This window comes from Dichomitus squalens (assembly GCF_000275845.1).
Source record: "Dichomitus squalens LYAD-421 SS1 unplaced genomic scaffold DICSQscaffold_20, whole genome shotgun sequence".
In the NCBI taxonomy this organism is placed as follows: Eukaryota; Fungi; Basidiomycota; class Agaricomycetes; order Polyporales; family Polyporaceae; genus Dichomitus; species Dichomitus squalens.
The window spans coordinates 365,390-386,372 of record NW_006766902.1 but is presented as its reverse complement, the minus strand read 5'-3'; the positions used below and the strand labels follow the sequence as shown (position 1 = coordinate 386,372).

The 20,983-nt window shown below is 54.3% G+C and overlaps 6 protein-coding genes across 6 annotated transcripts; 4 read left to right on the top strand and 2 right to left on the bottom strand.

Annotated features, from left to right (window-relative positions):
- Window positions 1-211: 211 nt before the first annotated feature.
- Window positions 212-1,722, top strand: DICSQDRAFT_162041 (uncharacterized protein). Its single transcript, XM_007366806.1, has 3 exons — window positions 212-960; window positions 1,021-1,246; window positions 1,305-1,722. The coding sequence occupies exons 1-3, from the start codon at window positions 318-320 to the stop codon at window positions 1,504-1,506; spliced, it is 1,071 nt and encodes a 356-aa protein (XP_007366868.1). The 5' UTR covers window positions 212-317; the 3' UTR covers window positions 1,507-1,722.
- Window positions 1,723-2,523: 801 nt separating this feature from the next.
- Window positions 2,524-3,071, top strand: DICSQDRAFT_107543 (uncharacterized protein; the record flags this gene model as incomplete). The annotated part of the gene is made up of 1 exon (XM_007366805.1): window positions 2,524-3,071. Exon 1 carries the CDS (start codon window positions 2,532-2,534, stop codon window positions 3,069-3,071), a length of 540 nt encoding a protein of 179 aa, XP_007366867.1. The 5' UTR covers window positions 2,524-2,531.
- Window positions 3,072-3,098: 27 nt separating this feature from the next.
- On the bottom strand, window positions 3,099-4,712 carry DICSQDRAFT_155778 (epimerase-domain-containing protein; the record flags this gene model as incomplete). The annotated part of the gene is made up of 8 exons (XM_007366804.1): window positions 3,099-3,301; window positions 3,379-3,696; window positions 3,784-3,842; window positions 3,910-3,984; window positions 4,055-4,269; window positions 4,343-4,374; window positions 4,438-4,508; window positions 4,564-4,712. 8 exons carry the CDS (start codon window positions 4,710-4,712, stop codon window positions 3,234-3,236), a joined length of 987 nt encoding a protein of 328 aa, XP_007366866.1. The 3' UTR covers window positions 3,099-3,233.
- Window positions 4,713-5,206: 494 nt separating this feature from the next.
- DICSQDRAFT_62958 (alpha/beta-hydrolase) lies at window positions 5,207-6,864 on the bottom strand (the record flags this gene model as incomplete). Its single annotated transcript, XM_007366803.1, has 2 exons — window positions 5,207-6,226; window positions 6,286-6,864. The coding sequence occupies 2 exons, from the start codon at window positions 6,862-6,864 to the stop codon at window positions 5,207-5,209; spliced, it is 1,599 nt and encodes a 532-aa protein (XP_007366865.1).
- A 4,092-nt stretch (window positions 6,865-10,956) lies between these two features.
- DICSQDRAFT_181359 (uncharacterized protein) lies at window positions 10,957-12,521 on the top strand (the record flags this gene model as incomplete). Its single annotated transcript, XM_007366840.1, has 2 exons — window positions 10,957-11,332; window positions 11,389-12,521. The coding sequence occupies 2 exons, from the start codon at window positions 10,957-10,959 to the stop codon at window positions 12,519-12,521; spliced, it is 1,509 nt and encodes a 502-aa protein (XP_007366902.1).
- Window positions 12,522-19,403: 6,882 nt separating this feature from the next.
- On the top strand, window positions 19,404-20,441 carry DICSQDRAFT_171157 (uncharacterized protein; the record flags this gene model as incomplete). Its single annotated transcript, XM_007366841.1, has 1 exon — window positions 19,404-20,441. The coding sequence occupies one exon, from the start codon at window positions 19,404-19,406 to the stop codon at window positions 20,439-20,441; it is 1,038 nt and encodes a 345-aa protein (XP_007366903.1).
- Window positions 20,442-20,983: the final 542 nt, after the last annotated feature.

The window sequence follows — 20,983 nt, the reverse complement described above, 5'->3', positions numbered from 1 at the left end:
GTAAGCTCTACACGTGGTTTACTTTGAGTCCATGGCAAGATGCGCTGGGAGGTTCTACGGTACGTCTGCGGGCGAATCTTTGCAAGATCCGACGAGACTGATTCTCCGCCGCCTCCGCCTGTTCAGCCACGGACTCCCACCGATTGGGATCTGCATCGTATCTCCGCAATCGGAACTGATGCAGGTTGCTCACCACTCGAGGGAGAGTCGTCCGGCGCATCGAGCATCTCTCGTGCGGGCCCGCTGGGTCTGCGGAGATACCAGTTTGGGCATTCAAGCCTAATTTCTGACGTATTTAGGTCTCCAGGCCAAAGGACATGACACACAACTCCACTCTTCGCCCTCGAGCTCTTACAGGCCCGATGTCTCGCCCCCCACCGACCCGCACGCACTCTAAGCGTATGCGCGAACAGTCCCCAACAGACGAAAAGGCGGACGTCGTCACATCAGCCTCAGCTTCCGGGAATGACAATGCCCTCGCCTTCACGTCCAGCAATAAGCGGTTGCACCGTGTCGCTGCGGTCAAGGCGGAGGCGAAGGTAGAGGTTAAGGAAGAGGTTAAGGAAGAGGATATTCACTCGTTCCTTCCTCCTCTCTCTGTTCCCAGCCTTTCAGTCAAGGCCGACTCTGTTGCCGATCATGGGGCGCTTGAGGCCCCCGTCCGACAGAGTCGCAAGAAAGCTAACAAGCCTGACCTAGCGACGGGGCCTTCGAGCCCTATGGGCCGCGCGATGGTAGTCAATGAACCTAGTCGAAGGTCTAGCCCATCCAACGACTCACCTCAGACTGCACCCCAGGCTTTGCCCAAGCGGACTCGAGACGAGGCAGCAAGCAAAGTGCAAAGCAAGGAGGAGCGCGAGGAGCGTTGGAAGAAGTGGTGCGTCGACCGTAAATGGTCACGCCTACACGATCCTCGCTACAAGCAGAAGGTTGGCGATCGCGGGGTGTATAGATCTGATGGTGAGCTTCTGGAATATCTATAGCTGTCGTCTCGATCGCTAAGGGCTCACCGCTTGGCAGCGACGGCATACTATCGTCTCAATTCCTACGAGATTGATACCCTTCCCCACGCTACCTTCGACAATCCCCACAACCCCAAGTCATTCGGGCGTTTGTACAACATATCTGATCTGCGCACGCTCGTATCGCGGAAGTTCGCATATCTTGCTGGATTGGACGCGCGGTTTGATCGCGAGGAGCAGGAGGTCGGGTTTATAAAGGAAGGGTGGAAACTGTTTGAGGAATAGTGAGTATGCTGTGAACACTACTAGTCCTTTCGCTGATTTCGAGGGACTGGGAAATAGCGAGAAAATATTGGAAGAGGCCATGCAGAAGAAGGGAAAGCGACGTAAGCCGCTTCACTGCAGAACAATTATCGAAGTCGTACCCATCCCAGATTCACCCATTAAACACCACCACGGGAGCATGAAGCCCCGTCCACCCGGCTCAAGGTTGATGCGTGTGTATCAGGACGGCAACTTTATCGGGGACCATCTCAACTTCTAGTTCGATCCGTATCTGAACGATTTCAGGGATAGCGATGGGGGTTGTGAACGGTTCTGGCCGAGAGGTGCCGATTGGGCGTGGGAGCTTGGAGGATTGTGCTCTTGCTGTGGTTTGTGATCAGAAAGCAAGATATTCCACGGAAAGTGAGCCTTTTATCACTTCCCGACATTCTCTGGTAATCCGCTCGCGCCACCAGATCAGGATGTCTCAATTCCCTCCTCAAATAACCCCCTTCACGAGCATCATTCCTCGAACACCCCGCTCTAATGACAATAGTATATACGAGTCGTCTATCAATCAGCAAACCCACATTCAACTCAGAGAAGTGCTTAGACTAGTACTGTACTTGTCTTCCCCCAGCTGTCCACGCCGAAGGCCGATCCTACAATCACCGGCATCAATTGTCCCACGATTGAGGCAGAAGGACCTGCAGATGGGTCTGGGACAAGACAGACAAGCGCATTCCCTTTGATGCATCTGGTTCCTACTTAGGTAGTCAGGGAACAATTTACACCCCGCGCGCGTGCCGGATCATACAGTTTGGGCAAATCCAGAGAGATCAACCTGTCTATACCTTCCTGCGTATCGGCGTTCCCTACTGACTGCTTCCGGAGAATCATGATCGTCTTCATCAAGTCAATGACACCCGGTTCCCTACTATCTCATCGGTATTCGTTCAATTCGCAATCCTTCAAGCTCCAGAGTGATACGCAACGCCTATGACAGCAGACGGATTGTGAGGCCATTGTCATGACAGCTCCTGTGGTAGTAGCGAAGCCGCAGGCTGCGCGGTGATCACGGGGGGCTGATCACGGGGAGATGGCGGTGCAACCATAGCTGTGTTCGCTGAGAACTTGGAAGCGTGTGTAGTGTAACCATTGCTGCTTCTCTTATCCTGACCACGACGAAGTGAGCAGCCTAGTCGTTTGAGGACTGGGTTGCGCTATAGCGAGCCCCTACCTGGTAAGTTCTGTGAAACATGAGCCTCATTATCCTGTATACCATAACAGCCAGGCAGTTGTCTCATGACATCTACGTCCATCTCTGCCGAAGGCTGGCACACGCGCGCTGTGCCACACCCCGATCACGATGCCCTTACATTCCAACCCACCATAGATAACCTCTTGTTCACCCACCGGTTCAGCGCCATGTGTGCCGAGGGTTTTGTCATGGCTCTCTTCCTCCCAGACATCGCTGTCGACTCTGACGGGAATGTCCTGAAGGTACAGCCGCAGGACCTCGTTATCCTCGCAGCTCTCGTCAAGGATGTAGCACGTCTGCCCGATGGTGGCCCATTCAATGGTGTTTGGTGTCTCTCGAGCACATACACATGCCAGGCGAGGGACCATCTCAATGTGAAGACACCGGAAGGCACGCTGAAACAATCGGGCGTATACGCGTGGAGTCCGCGCAACACAGCACTGGCAGCCCCTACGGCCGGCTATGAGCACCTGCCGGCGTCGCTACACGAGCTCGTTGGGTATGCTTGGGAGGCCTATGCAGGGGGTTCCAGAGAGAAGAAGCCGAGCCCGCTTGTGGACGTGATCACCAGCCTTGCACCATGATCAGTGTATAGGTGTCCGAGTTTTGTTCTATTGATCGATTGTATGTTCATGGCCTATCGAGATCTATGTATACCGGTTGCCCGCGATTGGAGATCACGGTATCTCGTGTAGGAGTCTCACGGAATTTGAGAAGTGAGTATAGCCTTAAACCCATGGCCATCGCTACTGCGGCTTGCCTGTCCGAGCATCCATGTAGTTTTGTAGGAACCATTGCACCATCTCATCCAGGGCTATGATTCCAAGAGTAGTTTAGTCAGCATCTCATGCTTCCGGATTCTCGCGAGAATGTAGCCCACGTATCACTCACCTCGATCAAAAGGCGTGAACCTGAAATCGGTATCCTTCAGAAGCCCCAGCAGTTTCTTGTTTGTTGCAGGCTTGCGGAACTGGCCGTCCGACTTGGTCGTATCGAACTGGTACTCACCCTTGAAGCCGACCGCTTTGACGACCGCGTCTGCGGCTTGCTTGATGGTGATTTCTTCGTCCTCCCCCACGGAGAGGATGAGCGGTTCGACAGAGTCATAGCTGTGGAGCATCCAGACGAAAAGCTTTGCTAAGTCGCGCGAGTAGATGAACTGCCTTAGGGCCTTGCCGGAGCCCCAAACAACAAAGGGTGTATTGTTGGCTGCCCGTCATGCCATTAGGTAACATGAAGGAGGCAAAGGTCAGAACTTCTAAGGGTATGGAATGCAATGTACGGGAGGCAACGCACTCTTCGAGAGATAACATCTATGAATAAGCGCGGGAAGAACATGCGCACTCTCCAAGTCGCTGGTGAGGAGTGTCACCGACACGGAACCTACCAGACGCAATGTCCCAATCTGACATGGATACTCACAAGTTGTCATGAGGACCAAACACACTCGTAGGGATCGCAGATGTGATAATGTCACCAAATTGCTCCCTGTACGCGCTGTGACCCTCGAGCCATCAGCCGTTGCTTCCACTGATTGCGATCGTTCATGAGGGATTGAGGCGCCTACCGATTTTGAATGTCAACGAGTCGCTTCGCATGCGAGTAGCCAAAGTTCGACTCGTGCGGGAGGCCGAGATGAATCTTGGTCTCGTCAAGTGGATACTCGACTTTGTCGGGGTACACGCAAGTCGAGAGACAGGAGATGACCTTCTTGACCTTAAACTCATGCGCAGTGTGCAACACGTTGTCGTTGATAAGAAGATTGTCGCGCAAGAAGTCGAGCTGGGAGGCGCGTCTCGATAAGCAAATACGGCTCATGTGCTTGGACGTGCATGGACTATAAATGGTGCCTTACCTTCCTTGCCATGTTCGCAAATACGCCGCCAACTGGCGAAAATCGTCAGCGTTCCTACAGGTTTCTGCGGAGTGCTGCAGGGTATTGGGGCATACCACGCGCAGCTAGATGGATGTCATGAGTGGGCTGATATTTCTCGAACAGCTTCTCGGTCTGCCCCTTATTTCTGGGTTCTACTCTAGTATCATCGCTCACTCGAGCATATTTCATGATGCACGTACCTCAGATCCGCCTCCGAAGAGCCGATGAAGATCCACTCCTCACCATCCCGCTTCCCGAAGTGCGAGTTCACTGGCTCGGTCTCAATAGCGTACTTGATGCCTTGCCCCACGAGGCCAGTGCCGCCCGTGACGAGAATTCGTGCAGGCATTGTTGCAGGCATGGGTTAGGCAGTGTAAAAGGAAGAGGATTGTCGCAGTAGGGGACAGAAAGAGGAAGGGGATTCGACGGCGGAGACCATGGCCACAAATCATATAGTCGTCTGGATCTTCCCTTTGATTAGTGCAGAGCAAACCGTGTGTTCTGGGCCTCTGCAAGGACAGATATGTCGCCCATCAATACAATCGATCACTGTATGTTGGATGCGGATGACCTCCGTGGGACCGGATACGTAGTACACATAGCGCCCAACGGGTAAGCACGGAGCCCGCACAACACTACGCTCGCCGCTGTGCCTATGGCGGAAGTAGAGGCCGAATTCCAGCTGATAAGTGCACCTGTAGTGGGAACCTCGGTATTCAGGCTGAAGTTGACTATACTCATCGGCAATCCAGACTGGTCCATTGTAGCTTGCATTGTGATAGAAATACACAGAGCCTTGCCTGCGACGGGGAGAACACGATTTCAATACATCTCACGGCATTCCTACGCACCGAACATAGGCACAACCTCCGACAACCCCCGCAAAGCCTCCGATAACGTCGCATCTTCTCCTGACATCGCCCTCGCATCGCTCACCTGCCCCACAAACGGCAACTCGTCAGGCTCGCACACCGTTCCTTCCTTCGGCAGCCTCCCGTCCTCCATGTACGCCCGCACATGCTTCGCTGTGCACACGCTTGGCGCGCTCATCGAGCAATGCCCGTACGAGTTCTGCACGAGTAGCCCCGCGCCCGCATACCGCTCCCGTACAGCCAGCGCGTCCCTCAACGGGCATACCGGGTCGAACCTCGGTTGGAGGATGAGGATCGGGTGCGACGTGTTTGCCGCGGCGAGCGGGCCCGTGTACCGCCACTTCGGGCGGACGGACCATTCGGTGCACTGGAGGAAGTGTACGGCCCAGAAGGGGCCGGCATTTGGCGCATCGCTCGTGAGGTCTGCGTAGTACGCCTTGTACACTTCGGGGTCGTACGTGCGCTTCTCTCCGTCCCCGCACGCGATCGCAGAGAACGCGTCGTTTTCGACGATCTGTGGTAGCTCTGTGCGGCAAGCACACTCAGTTGGGTCGACGATCTTCGGGGCGAGTGCGGTCAGCGCGGTTTGGTTCGCGGTCTCGATTGCACGGATGGTGTCGACGACGGTGCCGTACGTGTTGATGGGCTTGTATGCGGCGCGGAAGATCTGGTTCACGAGGGCCTTGCGCGTGATCAGGAGAGGGGGTTCGGCGTGAGGAACAGGGATAGGTTCGCGCTCGACGCGGTCGAGCACGCGATAATATCGCTCGCGAATCTTTCCCGGGCTCGATTCATACAGCGCGCACTTGAGGGGGCCGGCCTCGTGGCAGTACGTGAATAGAGAGTTGATGACCGCTTCGTTATCGAGGAGGTTCGAGTTCCAGAGCGCGCCTCGATAGTTGTACGCGTCGTACACGCCGTCAATGATCACACGTCCGACTTTGTCGGGGTACATGGCAGTGAAGTACTGCCCGAGGATGGTCCCATAGCTCTGTACAACAAAAGGTCAGTCAGCATGAGCACACTGAAGGCTTTAATAAGTCCACTCACGAAGCCCCAGTAATGCAGCTTCTCCTGCCCTAATTTCTCTGTGATCTTCAACATGTCTGTTGCGACGCTCGCCGTGCTCATGAACCGCGCAATGCCCTCCTCTCCCCCATCGCTCTTCGCACACCTATCGCCCACCACGCGCTGCCTTGCCCTATACAACCCCAGCAACGCCTCGTCCGACGTGTTCAAGAACTGGTGTCCCTCTTGCGTTAGCCAGATGTCCCTCTGCCCCTTGCTCGAGAAGCAATTCAAAGCAGGGTTGCTCGCGCCCACTCCGCGCGGGTCGAAGCCAAGCACGTCGAACGAGTCCCCGACGATTGTCGAAATGTTTGTCCCTGCACGAGCCAGAAGATCCGTGCCGGACCCGCCTGGCCCACCCGGGTTGATTAGGACGGTGCCGCGGTAGTTGGTGCGGTCGCGAGCAGGGATCATACGGAGCGCGATGGCGGTGGTGGGACCAGAAAGGTCTTCGGAGAGGTAGTCGAGCGGGAGCAGGAGGCGAGCACATTTTTGGTCGTTGTAGCAGGAAGTCCACTTGATCTCAGTGGAGGGCTCGAGCTGTGGTGGTTGAAGTATCATTCTAGGCCAGCCGTATGATGTCCGCTGGGGGACGTACCGAATGCCAATCGAACTCCGGTGCACTCGCATGAGCCGTATGGTACAGGACTTCTGGCGCAGAAGCATATAGGACGTTTACGAGGTGCAGCGCGACGGATACTGCAGCGGCGACTGTTATTATCGCAATCTTGGCCATGCGGCTTGTTTTGATTCTGAGTATCCTGCCCGTGTGTTCGCTGGGCCCTCGGGCTGGAGGTACGAGAACGGGATGCGCCTGTTCAGTCTTGGAGTCGACGCTGTCCATTTCGCGGTCGGTGTCCAGATGTTGTCCTTGGCGTTTCGTCTTGAACACAAAGATCGGCGGGACAGGCTCGAAGTTAAGGACGCGGGGAAGGAGGAGAGGCGGACGCGCACACTCACACATCCCACGCAGTCCTTATATCGCACAGGTCAGACTCCCACTTCAACGCGCGGCCCGAGGTCACGGCGTGCGCAAATGCGTAACTTGATGTGGGTAAAGATCTGCTGCGAGCCCTGCGGTGAACGAATTTCGAATTGATTACGCGACACTCACAACGCTGGGGCCAGTCACCTTCGGGTTTGCGGTTGGCGCGAAACGCAAGGTACTAAGTACGTATCTTGAGTAGTAGAAGCGGAAGAATATACGCTGCTATGTCGTTCCGCTTCAGCAGCATTGCACACCTGCAGAGGGACGGCGAGGCATTGACTTATCGACAGTTTCTGATTGGATCATCCCGGGAGCGGTCCGCTGAGAGAAGGTCCCAGATCAGCACGACTGTGATTTGTGGCATGTCGCGTGCAGGAACATCGGGAGTCGGCAGACGCCGTGCCTCAGACGCGGCGATATCCGTCTGCTCACAAACGCCCTGAGGCTGCTGTGCTTTCGCGTCCACTATAAAGTCTTCCTTGCTCTTGCATAGACTGCGTTTCGAACCTAGCTCGCCCGTCTGGGGCTATGAGCCTCCATGTCGCTGCAAGACAAGCCCAACCCGGTCATCCCGTGTACCCATCGCTCGCTTTGCTACAATCCTTCCTGCACATCTTCACCGACTACAACTCCGCTGAAAGATACACAGATGATAATATTTCACCTTGGGTGTGGTTAGACGTTTTCCAGGTATCGGGGGCACGTGGTTGTTGGGTGGATGGTGAGCTCATGTTCGTTCTTGCGCAAAGGCACGCCCCGGACTGACCCTCCTCTCCAGGTTATGTATACCTACGCAGAAACATCCTGTATTCTGTACTGAGTACCTCGATATATGCAAGCACATCAACCTCATCTGTCTCTGTTACCCGCATGTCCCAATGACGTACGAACCCCATGGGCCACTGCTCAACCGTGGTCTCGCACAAACATGACTATGAGTCTGACTGCTCGATCTCAGAGGTCACTCCACAAGTCAGGTCATAGGATCGGCTGAATACCATTGGGACCGTATGTAAGGAGTCTCGGCGACGCTGTTCGTGTATCAACGAGCCCACTGCTACATAGCAGAACCCGCCATCGTCCGGGGCACCATGCGCTGCAGCTGAGGTACATACCTCGTTGCCCGCAATTCCTCTCGATGCTCCAATTCCCTCTCCAATGTCTTACAAAGCCCCTTCGAATTCATTATAGTGTCTTGGAACAACACTTGTATGGTGTCCGCACGAAGGAGGGCATCGGAGTTCTTCCCGTTTACCCCACCTGATGAGAGGCTACACACGTGAGTGTCGCAAGCGAATGGATTCATTGTCCAGCTGAAGCCGACTTTCAGAGGTGTGACGTGCTACACGACAGTAGCAGGTGACTGGGCCAAACATGGATTGTGATGTATGCGACGAGTGTCCAGATGCATGACTAGGTACCCCTTTCATCTATGAAGTCCTCCTAGCCGAAATGTATGCCCTGCCTTTGCCGCCTTATGTTTGCGTCACTGAAATGTAATCCTCAGTTCCAGTTCAGGGTCTGTGCCTTCTCTGAGACGCTAGCTTAATCCATACTAAGCCCGTATCCGCGATACAGCCTCACCTGCGATATGTCTCGCGCCCTCAGAATGGGAGCAGAGGACCACCACAAGGTAAGTATTCACTTAGGGAAATTTGTAGACGGCACACTGGTATGCTCTCCTAGAAATCGAGCCCGCTCAAAACCCGTCGTACAGCTTCTGCGAGCCCCGCCCCACCTTGTAGGCGAAGGGATCAATCTTCGGCCCGAACGTGAATATTTGGTCCAACGAATGCCTGTCGATGACCACACCGCTAGTCCTGCAGACGGACGGGGTGCCCCCCAAACGGGGGCATAGCTACTATCCTGACCTTGCAGTGGTAAGTACAGCATGTGCGCTACTTCACCCTCATGGAGCATCGCAATTGAGTACACGTCGTACGTCTGCTGTATACGCTTAAGGCCCGACTGGCGGCGGCGTGGGCGCATGTATATAGGTAACCCTCTCCCGTTTTCAGGCGATCTTATACCGTGACAGGGCACTCCCCTCGTTGACTTGGACGGCCGACCGTGCAACAGAAATTGGTGCATGGATCTTCAGCAGTCCTGTATCGGCATATTGTCGATACTTAGCTGTAAGTGACCCATCGTATCCAGCCTCTCCGTAACGTGAATGCTCATCCACTGAACTGCCACCATTTGCAGATGGCTACATCCTGGCTCCTGGCGAGCACCGTCCCCTGCGATTGGGGTGGTTGTCTGTCAACAATCGAACAGCGCGATAGCACAGCTCACGAAACAAAATTTACGATATTACTATGGGACGGACACCAAGATGTGATGAGCGGAACGATCCTGGGGTCGCTTGAGCCGACGCTGCTGGACAACACCTATCCCCAGCGCTATGCTACATCTACAGACTCGTGGCAGGGTGCCCTGCCGAAATTGTGTAACTCGTTGGATCATTCCTTAGCCTACGGCTCTTACATCACAAATCTCTTGTCCTTGACATTGCTTTCCGCTGGTCGCTTGGTAGGGCCTCTTGTCTCATTCCTTTCGCACATGCTGCAATGCTATGGCTCACATCAAGTATGATTGGAGCCTCGCTTGAGGCATCTGCGTTCCGTTTTAGCTTCGCAAAGGCCCCACATCAACCACGATAGAGTGTAGAGCGGTGTAATGATGGTGCACATACCGAAGCCCATCTCATTGCCCAGCTCCTGCGTCAACGGCGGGACACGCGCCTCTTCGTCCTGAACCTCGGAGAAGACCGGCGATGTCCGCATGCAGTGTTCCCCGAGCGCTGTCATGCTCGTCCCAAGCGTGAACAACGCGCTTCACTCAACCCACCATGTCTGCCTCTCCTCACCTTGCCTGGGAGCTCATCGAGAGGATCATCAGCCATTCTGGCGACGATCCGGAGACTCTTTACAGCTTTTCCCTCACATGTTGCCAACTCCGTCCCCGTAGCCTCTGCCTTATGGTCGCTGATGTTGATATCAGGAAGCGAGCACAGGTCGTTGCCTTCCGGGACTTTCTCGAGGCTTATCCCCACTTCTGTCCGTTTGTGCATTCTATCAGAGCAGATCCAACCACATTCATGCCCTTTCCGTTGCTGCATATCCTCCCTAACCTCACCAACACTCAGTGGTTCACTGCGCGTACGCCAGAACATACCCTGGTCAGGCTCAGCCTTCCTCAGCCCCTTTTGACATGTTTCCACAAATTTGGGACAAAAATTACATCTCTATTCCTTTATTCGCTCTATTTCAAGACGTTACAAGAGCTCTGCCGAGTAATTCTAGCTTTTACTGCGGTCAAAGACCTACGCTGCGAGCGCCTGCGTATTGCGGAGACAGCGCCTAATGGTGCCGCGCTTGTACAGCGCCTCAGATCTCAAGGACTGAAGCTCAGACAACTCGATGTAAGCCCCATATGACACTTACATTCCCCTATACGTGATTGGCTCACAAACCACGGTGACAGATAGGCGAAGATGTGCACGAAGCGGTGAAGAAGTTGTTATTCGAGTCAGCTCAATCCACCGTGGAGAGATTGTCCCTGGACATGGGCTACTACTACCAGATTTCACTCTCCAGCACTCTCCTTCGCGGTGAGCAGGTTACTCAACATGACTGCATAGCGAGCGATATAGTAACACCAAGATGACATTCAAAGAAAAGTGGCCTGAGCTCCTCACGGTCACGGTCACGGCGTCCTCCCCGTCGGACCGTTATGAGGATTTCTTTGCGGCATTGATCAAGATATCGAGGGAGTTCCACCCACCGAAGCTGCATGAAGTCACTGTGAAAGTTTTATCGACCGTCGGAGATCTGTTGTCATGGATCGGAAGTGACGAAGGCAATCTGCACCTGTGCTCCAAAATCGACCAAATGCTGCACAGCTACCGTCATCCACAACTCTTGCTCTTCGGCCACCGACGTACTCGCTCTGGGCGAAAGGATCTTTGGTTCGAAGAGTTTGCAAAATACTTCCCTAAATTGACAGAGCGTGGATCACTCAAGATGGCACCGAGCGCAGGTTTGCTACGGAATACTTTACAACGACCGTCTCTAAATGACGTACCTCTTGCACAGATATCGCTCTCGGCCATGATGACCTGGTCACAGCCCTCGTCTACTCCCCAAATGGCTCCCGCCTCGCTACGGCGTCCCGGGACTGCACTATCATCTTGTGGGACTCGGACGGGCAGCTCGTCCACGAATGGGTGGCTCATACTGCATACGTCCGCTCACTCGCATTCTCCCCCGATGGTCGACATCTTGCATCCGCAGGCTTTGACAGAAAGATTGTAGTTTGGGACGTCAGCCAAGGCGTACGGTGGATCGCAACCCTTGAAGGGCATACTCAATCTGTTGATCACTGTGCTTGGTCGCCCGACGGCACTCTGATCGCATCTCGATCTCGGGACAAGACTGTGCGACTCTGGGACACTCGGACATTCCAACAGCTACATCTGCTCAACGTGTCTACCAACGAGTTCGTCTACGGTGTCCACTTCTCCTCTGACGGACGTTGGCTTGTCTCAACAGATGCGCATCGGTGCTATGTATGGGATGTCGGGCGCAGCACGATTCACCACTTCCGTATCGCAGGAGGGAAGGATACTGAGTACAAGTCTGCGATAGATGAAGAGAACGAGGAGGATGAAGGTGAAGGGGACGAGGGAGACGAAGATGAGCAGGACGAGGGAGACGATGATGACGGTTCACGGTCCTGCGCCATCGCATTGAATCTTCAGGGCAGCCACCTCGCCACTGGATATTCGGATGGTAATGCTCGGATCTGGGATGTGCAGACGGGACAGTGTCTCGTTTTTGCGAGGGTGCATACGGAAGGGATAATACGAGTGGCATTCTCGTCGGATGGGACGCGCGTGCTCTTTACTACCGAGGACAGGACAGCGAAGATCTGGGACGCATCCAGTGGCGTCGTGACCCTATCGCTCGAAGGACGCACCAGCGGGGTCTTGGCAGCGTGCTTCTCGCCGTGCGGGAAGTACGTCGCGTCGGGATCTGGGGACAAGACGGTGCGGCTGTGGAGGATGGACGATGGATCGTGCGTGGGGACCTTCTCCGAGCACAAGGATTGGGTCTGGAACGTAGCCTTCTCCCCGGATGGAAACACGCTATCGTCTGGCGCACGCGATGGGTCAGTCGTGATCAGGCATATGCGTGATATCATTCCAGTAGAAGAGACGAGCGTGTAGCATGATGGTGTTTACCTGGACTTCGCCTCGACTACTGTAGCTGTAACGGAATTTTCCGGGACCCAAGCATCCCTCATTTCAGTGCTATTGGACGTCTGAATAGACTATGCTTCTTCTCATTTGCGCGTACCTCCGTGAAAATTAACTCGAGTTCTCGCAGAAAGGCAATATGGCAAGAACGTCATCTACACAAAGCCGACAATCAGACTGGGTTGGATGCAGAAAGTGCGCTCTATGTATGCTCATCGCTATCCCGAGAGAAACAAAATGTATTGTATATTCCCAACATGGGATTTAACGCCACAACGCAAGTATGCGTGTCTTATTCATACAAAGTCAGCTCTTGTACGTGACAACAGGATCAAGGCGCGTCACCACGAACAAGAAAACCTGCGAAGCTGACCTTCCCTCTACGTCTTAAACGCTTTGCTGCTCATCAACATCATGTGGCATGACGTCCTAAGACATACTGCCGGCATATCGACAACAGTGCATAGGCATCTGGCATACGTTCACAGACCAAGCCACACGTCGCCCCAGGGACAGGCCAGACTCGGACAAGCAATGGGTTCGACAAACAGAAGCCAGAATCAGATCCTGGAGGGAGTGACGCGCCGCGGCGTGCAGGGTTGCCAGTAGCCTCATTGTGGGTTCTAGAAGCGAGTGCATGCGAATTGTGCTATAAGTCGATACTAACCGAGGCTAGTCCATACTGCTCGGGACGGCCAAGGTGCCAGTCGCATATAGTCGCGCTCTTGAACGAGACACCGCTCGCACTCGTGTGAATCCCATGCGTCGAACCCGTCCTGGGAGCTGCATAGGGCAGTATGCAGGCGAGCGCTGCTCATTAGAAATGTCAGCGTGCCCAGACGGGCATGGTGCTGCCCGATCTTGGGGTATCAATTCCATTGAACCATCAAGCTGCTGGCGACCATAAGCAGCGATCGATCCACCTCGTCATCGAGAGCGACCACAGTACTCTCCAAGATGCCAACGGCAGGTGAGGATACGGCACATGGAACGTTGCAGCCATGATCCTGAGCACGCCGCTGAAGATGGAGTCTCGTGCGTGGGGCTGGTAGATCGACGAAATGTGAAACATACCTGCGGACACATGCGCGGAAAGCTTCAGCTATGGGTCCCGAACGCTCAAGGCCAAAGCGCGTACAAAGGCAGGAAACCTAGATGCGGCACACCTGGACGAGCAATACAGTGAGTGCAAGCCCCTACGCAGCATTGACAACCAGCTCCGACCTTGCGCCTGGTTAACGTTGTGATGAGGACGCTAACCGTAGTCTCCAGACGAAACAAGCCGCACGTGCAGGGTTTGCTTCAACAACCGGGACTCGGGCGCAGGATGTTTTGCACCAGCGGGACACTACAGCAGACAGCGATCCATCGGTAGGCACGACTACTGTGGGAGGGTGTAGTAAATATGGAGCGCGACACTCACCGTTAAGTGTATATAGTCATGCTAGCACCCACACGCTGCGAATGAGCGACAGAGACGGCACAAAACTTGACATGGCTCTAAGATTGATGCTCCAGCTCTGAAGGTCGCCATTAAAGATTAGCGCGGCGACCAGATTTCCTCCTTGTTGTGGCGGGGAGACGAAATAACCAATCGCTCGGTACAACTTTCGATGGAGACGGAGAGGGACGCACGGGGAGCGTAGGTAATAGATAGTCATGGCAACATTTGGGATGCGTAGTCGACGTTGACGAGTTTACATGACGCTAAATCGCCTGACTAAAAGATAGACAGCTGTTGGTCAGCGATGAAGCGGGAGAGTGCTACAAGACGTACCAAAGAGCTCCTTAGCCAGGATACTCACAATGGTGCCGACCCTCCATTGCGCGAGCCAGGCATTCCAGCCTGTGAAATCAAAGGGGATGCGCGACGAAGCCCGAGATTGAGCGGGCCAAGAGTCGGTCTCCAGTGCAAGAGCGAGAGGAGAGATCGAGCAGGAGCTGCACGCGATTCGTGTCAACTTCCAAGTTGCGTTCGGTGAGCCCGGGACATTCCGAGAAGCGGCGCCTGTGCGACCGAGCTTTCGTTGTGTCGTCCATCTTATCCTCTGTGTTCTCAGCTTCAGTCTGAATCCCTTCTTGCATGTGCACTCCATCACTCGTTCTGCGCCTTGTGCAGCTTCGAGCCTGCGTTCGAGCGACATCTACAAAACTGCCCACGGGCCTGAGATGATCGTCCGGATACTAATGACCTATTCTAGTCGCTTCACAGCTGGCGATGCTGCTTCGGGAACGAGAACGAGGAATGGGGTTGAGAGGTCTAGCTTCATGCGGAGTCCCCAAGAGGGGTCAGTTGGGGCGTGGTCAGGTACGTCCCATCACCATTCTGACACAGCGGATACCGTGGACTGACCGTCTTCCGCGGCGCAGACTTCAGTCTATCTGTACATCACTTAATCTTCGTCTCTTACAAATAGCTCCTATCACCCATTCGCTCTGAGTGGTCTCTGCCATCGCACGCCAGAGCATGTGGGTCTGCATATGACTTGCAACCTCGCGTCAGCTTCCTTCTGCGGCACACTTTCTGGGACGGTCTGCTTCGGGAGCTACCACATGGGCCAAGCTGCAATAGGAGATGTGTCTTCCCGACCACGCATGCTGAAAGAACTTTCGGCTGCGTTCACAGTCCCAATATCAACGTTCTGCAAAGGTCCGATGTGTCGATGCACATTCGCATAATGCTGAGGTTTTCCATAGATCATGAACATCTCACGTTCCTGTCTTCTCCTACATAGTAAGCATCGCTATTCGTCCCTCCTTCGTTATTGTTGAGACTGATGTATAGATCGTCGTATATACACAGGAAGACCAAGCCGAGGGCGGATTGCTCGGAATGGTGTGCATGTGCGCAGCCAAACGGGATGACACCCTCACAGAGCGGCTTTGTGTCCGGCTTGCACACCGTGTCCTCTGCTTCATCGACTTCTTACCTCCACCTACGCGTTCGAAAGCTTCGCCGTGTACATGCATGGCGTACTCCTCAAGCAATGCCCGAGCATGTTTTGCACGAGCAGCCCGCACCGTTTACCGCGCCCCTCACGGCGAGCACGGCCCTCGATGAGCACACTTGATCGCGCGCGGGCGGGAGGATGAGGATTGGGTGCGACGTATTCATTAGTCGTGCCACTATGGGCGAACAGACCCCTCGGTGCACTCCAGAAGCGCGCGGCCGAGATTAGGTCCACGTTGGGGGCGTCACTTGTGAGCTTGGAGTAGCATGCGTGGTACGACTTAGGCTCACAGGCGTGCTCATCGCCCTTATGCGCGCCATCGCGCAGAACGCGTCGTTCTCGACGATGACCTGTTGCAACTCAGGGTCGCATGGTGTCTGGTCGCGCCCACGGTCTTGGGTGCGAGGGCTGTCAGCGTGGTTCGGTTAACGCTCTTAATCGAGCGGCGAGGATGTCAAACGAGTCCCTGACGATCGTCCAGGTATTCCGTCCCACAGGCGCAAGGAGGTCGGTGGCAGATTCTAGCAAGTGCACGTCCTGGACTGACCCTCCTCTCTAGAATTTGTATACGTACAAGTAGTGTTGTAAGTCGTACTCATAATCTCGATATTTGCGAGTCGATGAACTTCATCCGACTCTGCTACCCTAATGAGGGACGCAGACGCACTGCTCAACCCGCGGTCCCGCTCCGAATCATGAGACTTTGTCTGACTGCGCAACCTTGGAGGCTATGGCACGAGTGGTCTAACAGGATCTGTATACGATCAAGACCGTTCGTAAGGAGTCTCAGCCACGCTTCCCGGGTGTCAACGAGTGATCTGCTACAAGGCGCGACTCGCCATCGTCCGAGGTGCCTCGTGTCACACAGTTTCTCTCGGTTTGCTCCTATCCTTTCCTTGATTCACTACCAAGCTCCTTCATAGCCCCTTGCCACAGAGAAATGCTTGCGTTGTGTCCGCACGCAGGACCGCATTGAAGTTTTTCCCGCGGCGTGCAATCACCCGAGATGAGATGCTACACGAGTAAGTGTTAGATTGAATAACCCATTTTCCCGTTGATACTGACTCCCAGACGTATGACGTGCCAGACGAAAGCAGCCGGTGACCGTGCCAGCCATAGATCATGATATTCGCGACAATCAGAGTGTCCGAATCCGATTCAATCAGTAGGCTCCCGCTCGCTCTTCTGCATCCGCAACGTTCCCCTAGCGGAAGTATATGTCCTCCTTTGCGACCTTGTGCCTGCCTGACTGACATGTAATTCTTACTTCCAGTAGACGGTCTGGGCCATGCTCGCCCTGCATTCGTCTCACTCGTTATGTCTCGTCTTCTTGAAGTCAGGGTAGATGAACGCAAGATCAGTACGAACCCGTAGGAGTTAGAGGACGATACGACCCGTTGCACAGCGTCTGCCGGCCACACCGAACCTTGTAGGAGGAAGCATCGATCTCAGCCCCGACCGTGCATAAACCGCCTCTCGACGACCTGCTGCAGACGTACGGGGATGCCCCTAGAACCCAACGCAGACATGGATCATGTCCGGAACTTGCGGTAGTTAGCATAGCACCGGCGTAACTCAATCTCCATGGAGCATCGCGATCGAGTTAGAGTTGCACATATACTTCGTGCGCTCAAGGCCCGACTAACGATTGCGCGGGGAACGGATATAGGCTGGCCTTGCCAGCTATCAGGTGATTTCATACTATGCCAGGGCGTCAGACCCTTTGTCGACTCGGACGGCCGTCCGCGCAACGGGATTTGGTGCATGGATATTCGGCAGTTACGTATCTGTGGATTGTCAGTACCGAGCTGTGAGTGATACATTGCATCCAGCTTCTCCACGACATGAATGCTCGTCCATCGAACTCCTACCACTAGCAGGTGGCTACATCGTGGCTCTTGGCCCACGATTGGGGGGATCGTCTGGAAACCTGCAAGCGAACAGCGCGATCGCGTTTAGCACAATGCCAAATATCCAAGAATACGACAACGTGGACTCGAAGAGGTGATGAGCGGAGCAGGTGCTGAAGGCATTCAAGTCGACACTGCTGGAGAACACCTATCCCCATCGCTATGCTGCATCCACGCTTGATAATGGGAGATCAAGTATGCGCATTAGCCTCAAACACCGACGGGTAGCAGGGAGCTTTGTAGAAACTGTGTAACCCGTTAGATCTTTCCATGGCTGATGGGTCTTACATCACAAATTCCTTTTTCTCCACACTGGTATACACGTAACACTGGTGGCCTGGGACGGTCTCGTGTCTCCCCTCAGATATCTCTATGGTTCGCGCAAAGTATGACCTGAGCCTCGTACGTCGCCATGAGGCATATGTGTTCTGTTTCAGCTTCACAAATGTCCCACATCAACCGCGATAGAGCGTGGGGCGGTGTAATGATAGTGCTCATACCGAAGCCTGCTTGAATACCCAGTTCATACGCTAATGGCAGGACACGTGCCTCTTCGTACTGAACCTCGGGCTCTACTTATTCTTACTCCTTCGGAGTGGACCGGCGATGTCCGCATGCAGTGCCTCCCCGAGCGCTGTAATATTCGTCCCCAGGAACGACGAGCTTCACTCAACACACCATGTCCGCTTCTCCTCGCCTTGCCTGGGAGCTCATCGAGAGGATCATCAGCCATTCCGGCGACGATCGGAGAACATTTACAGCTTTTCCCTCACCTGCAGCCAACTCCGCCCCCGTAGCCTTTGCATTATGGTCGCCAATGTCGATATCAGGGAGAGAGCGCGGGTCATTGCCTTCCGGGATTTTCTCGAGGCCTATCACCACTTCTGTCCGTTTGTGCGTTCGATCAGAGCAGATCCAACCACATTCATGCCCTTTCCTTTGCTGCACATACTCCACAACCTCACCGACGTTCATTTATTCACTGCGCATACGCTGGATCATTGTCGAGTCAGGCTCAGCCTTCCTCGGCCCCTTTTGACATGTTACCGCAAGTTTGGGACAAACATCACATCTCTATCCCTTTCTGAGCTCTCCTTCAAAACGTTCCAAGACATATGCCGAGTACTCCTAGCTTTTCCTGCCGTCAAAGACCTGAGTTGCTTGTCTCTGGAAATCCAGGGGACAGCGGCTAACGGTGCCGCGCTTGAACAACGCCTCAAGTCACAACAACTCAAGCTGAGAACAATCAATGTCAGCGCCGTATCACACTTCTATCCCTATGCCTGACTGACATACAACCATTGTAACAGATAGGCCATCACGTGCCCGAAATGGTGACGAAGTTGTTGTTCGAGTTGGCTCAATCCACCGTGGAGAGATTGTCCCTGGACATAACGTACGACATGACTTCACTTTCCAGCGCTTTGCTCTGCGGTGAGCAAATATCCCAAAATAACTACGTAATGAGCAATATAGTGACAACGAGATCACAATCCATAGAAAAGTGGCCTGAGCTCCTCGCCCTTACCCTCACGGTATCCTTTCCGCCGGACCGTTATGAGGATTTGTTTGAGGCATTGATCAAGATAGGGAAGGAACTCCACCCACCGAGGTTGGATGAAGTCACTGTAGAGCTTGTACCGACCATCGGATATCTATTGTCGTGGATCGGAGGTGACGAAGGCGATCTTCACCTGTGCTCCGATTTCGACCAAATGCTGCTCAGCTACCGTCATCCACAACTTCTGCCCTTCGGTCACCTCCGTACTCGGTCTTGGCGAAACGATCTTTGGTCTGAAGAGCTTAGGAGATACTTCCCCAGATTGAGAGAGCGTGGATCGCTCAAAATACTGTCGAGCGCAGGTTTGGTATGGTTTACAACGACCGTCTCCAGATGACTTACCCCTTGCACAGATATCGCTCTCGGCCATGATGACCTGGTCTCATCCCTCGTCTACTCCCCAGACGGTTCGCTTCTCGCCACGGCATCTATGGACTGCACTATCATCTTGTGGGATTCGGACGGGCGACTCGTCCAAGAATGGGTGGCTCATCCTGGATCCGTCCTCGCATTCTCCCCCGATAGTCGGTATCTCGTATCCGGGTCCCTGTACGGGAATATCGCAGTCTGGGATGTCAGTCAAGGCGCACGAAAGATTGCAACCCTCGAAGGGCATACTCAATTAGTCAATCGCTGTGTCTGGTCGCCCGACGGCACTCTGATTGCGTCTGGATCTTGGGACCAGACTGTGAGACTCTGGGACACTCGGGCGTTCCAACAACTCCATGTCCTCGACGTAGCCACATTCACCAACACCTTCGTCCATGGTGTCTGCCTTTCCTCCGACGGACGCTGGCTTGTCTTGACAGGCTTCAATATGTGCTGTGTATGGGATGTCGGGCGCAGCGCCATGCACAAGGACTTTGGTATCGCAAGAGGGGAGGATGTCAAGGATAAGGCTGCTACAGATGAAGAGAACGAGGAAGACAAAGGTGAACAGGACAAGAAACACGAAGATGCGGATCCACGGTGCTACGCCGCCGCATTGAATGCTCAGGGCACGCACCTTGCCACTGGATATGAGGATGGTAGTGTTCGGATATGGGATGTGCAGATGGGACAGTGTCTCGTGTTCTCGAGGATGCATGTGGGGCAGGTAATAGAAGTGGCATTCTCATCGGATGGAACGCGCCTGCTGTCCATTGGCTGTGCCAGGACAGCGAAGATCTGGGACGCATCCAGCGGTTCCGTGACCCTATCGTTGGAAGGACACACCGGCGACGTCCGATCAGCGTGCTTCTCACCGTGCGGGAAGTACGTCACTGCGTCGGCATCATGGGACCAGACGGTGGGGCTGTGGAGAACGGACGATGGGTCGTGCGTGGGGAAGTTCTCCGAGCACAAGTATGGGGTCTCGCACGTAACTTTCTCCCCGGATGGACAGACGCTGTCTTCTGGCGCAGACAATGGGTCGGTCGTGATCAGACGTATGCGCGATATTCTTTCAGTAGAAGATATGGGTGTGTAGCCTACATTTATCGTTTCCCTGAATTTTGCCTCATCTGATAGGACTACTGCAATCGTAACACAATGTTTCGGGACCCAGATATCCCTCGGCTCTGTGCTACCGGACATCTGAATAGACTACGCATCTTCGCATGCCTCTGCGCAGGCTGGCTTGCGATTCCGGCAGATACGGACGATCACATACACATGTGAGAACTTTGTCCACACAAGACGTGTCACAAGCCGACAACGATCCTGAGTTTGAATGCAGACGCTCATCGCTGCCACGAGCGCGAGGAAGGGCAGTGTACATCCATGACATTGGAATCAATGCCACAACATAGGTATGCGTGTCTTTTTGAATGTTAAGTCCGTTCAGGCACACAACAATGGAATCGCTGTGCGTCACCATGGACAAGGAACCACCGAAGCTGACTTTCCCCGACGTCCTCTACGCCCGCTGCTCATCAGCATCGTGCGGCCTGACGTCCCAAGACATACAGCCGCCAGATCGAGGACAGCGCATAGGCTTCCGCCACGCGTCCACAGGCGAAGCCGCGCGCC

Bases quoted from the DNA above. Each gene is read 5' to 3' on its own strand.
- DICSQDRAFT_162041 (XM_007366806.1), top strand. From the start codon at position 318: ATGACACACAACTCCACTCTTCGCCCTCGAGCTCTTACAGGCCCGATG. The intron at 961-1,020 runs GTGAGCTTCTGG...ACCGCTTGGCAG, and splicing joins CGGGGTGTATAGATCTGATG to CGACGGCATACTATCGTCTC. The intron at 1,247-1,304 runs GTGAGTATGCTG...ACTGGGAAATAG, and splicing joins TGGAAACTGTTTGAGGAATA to CGAGAAAATATTGGAAGAGG.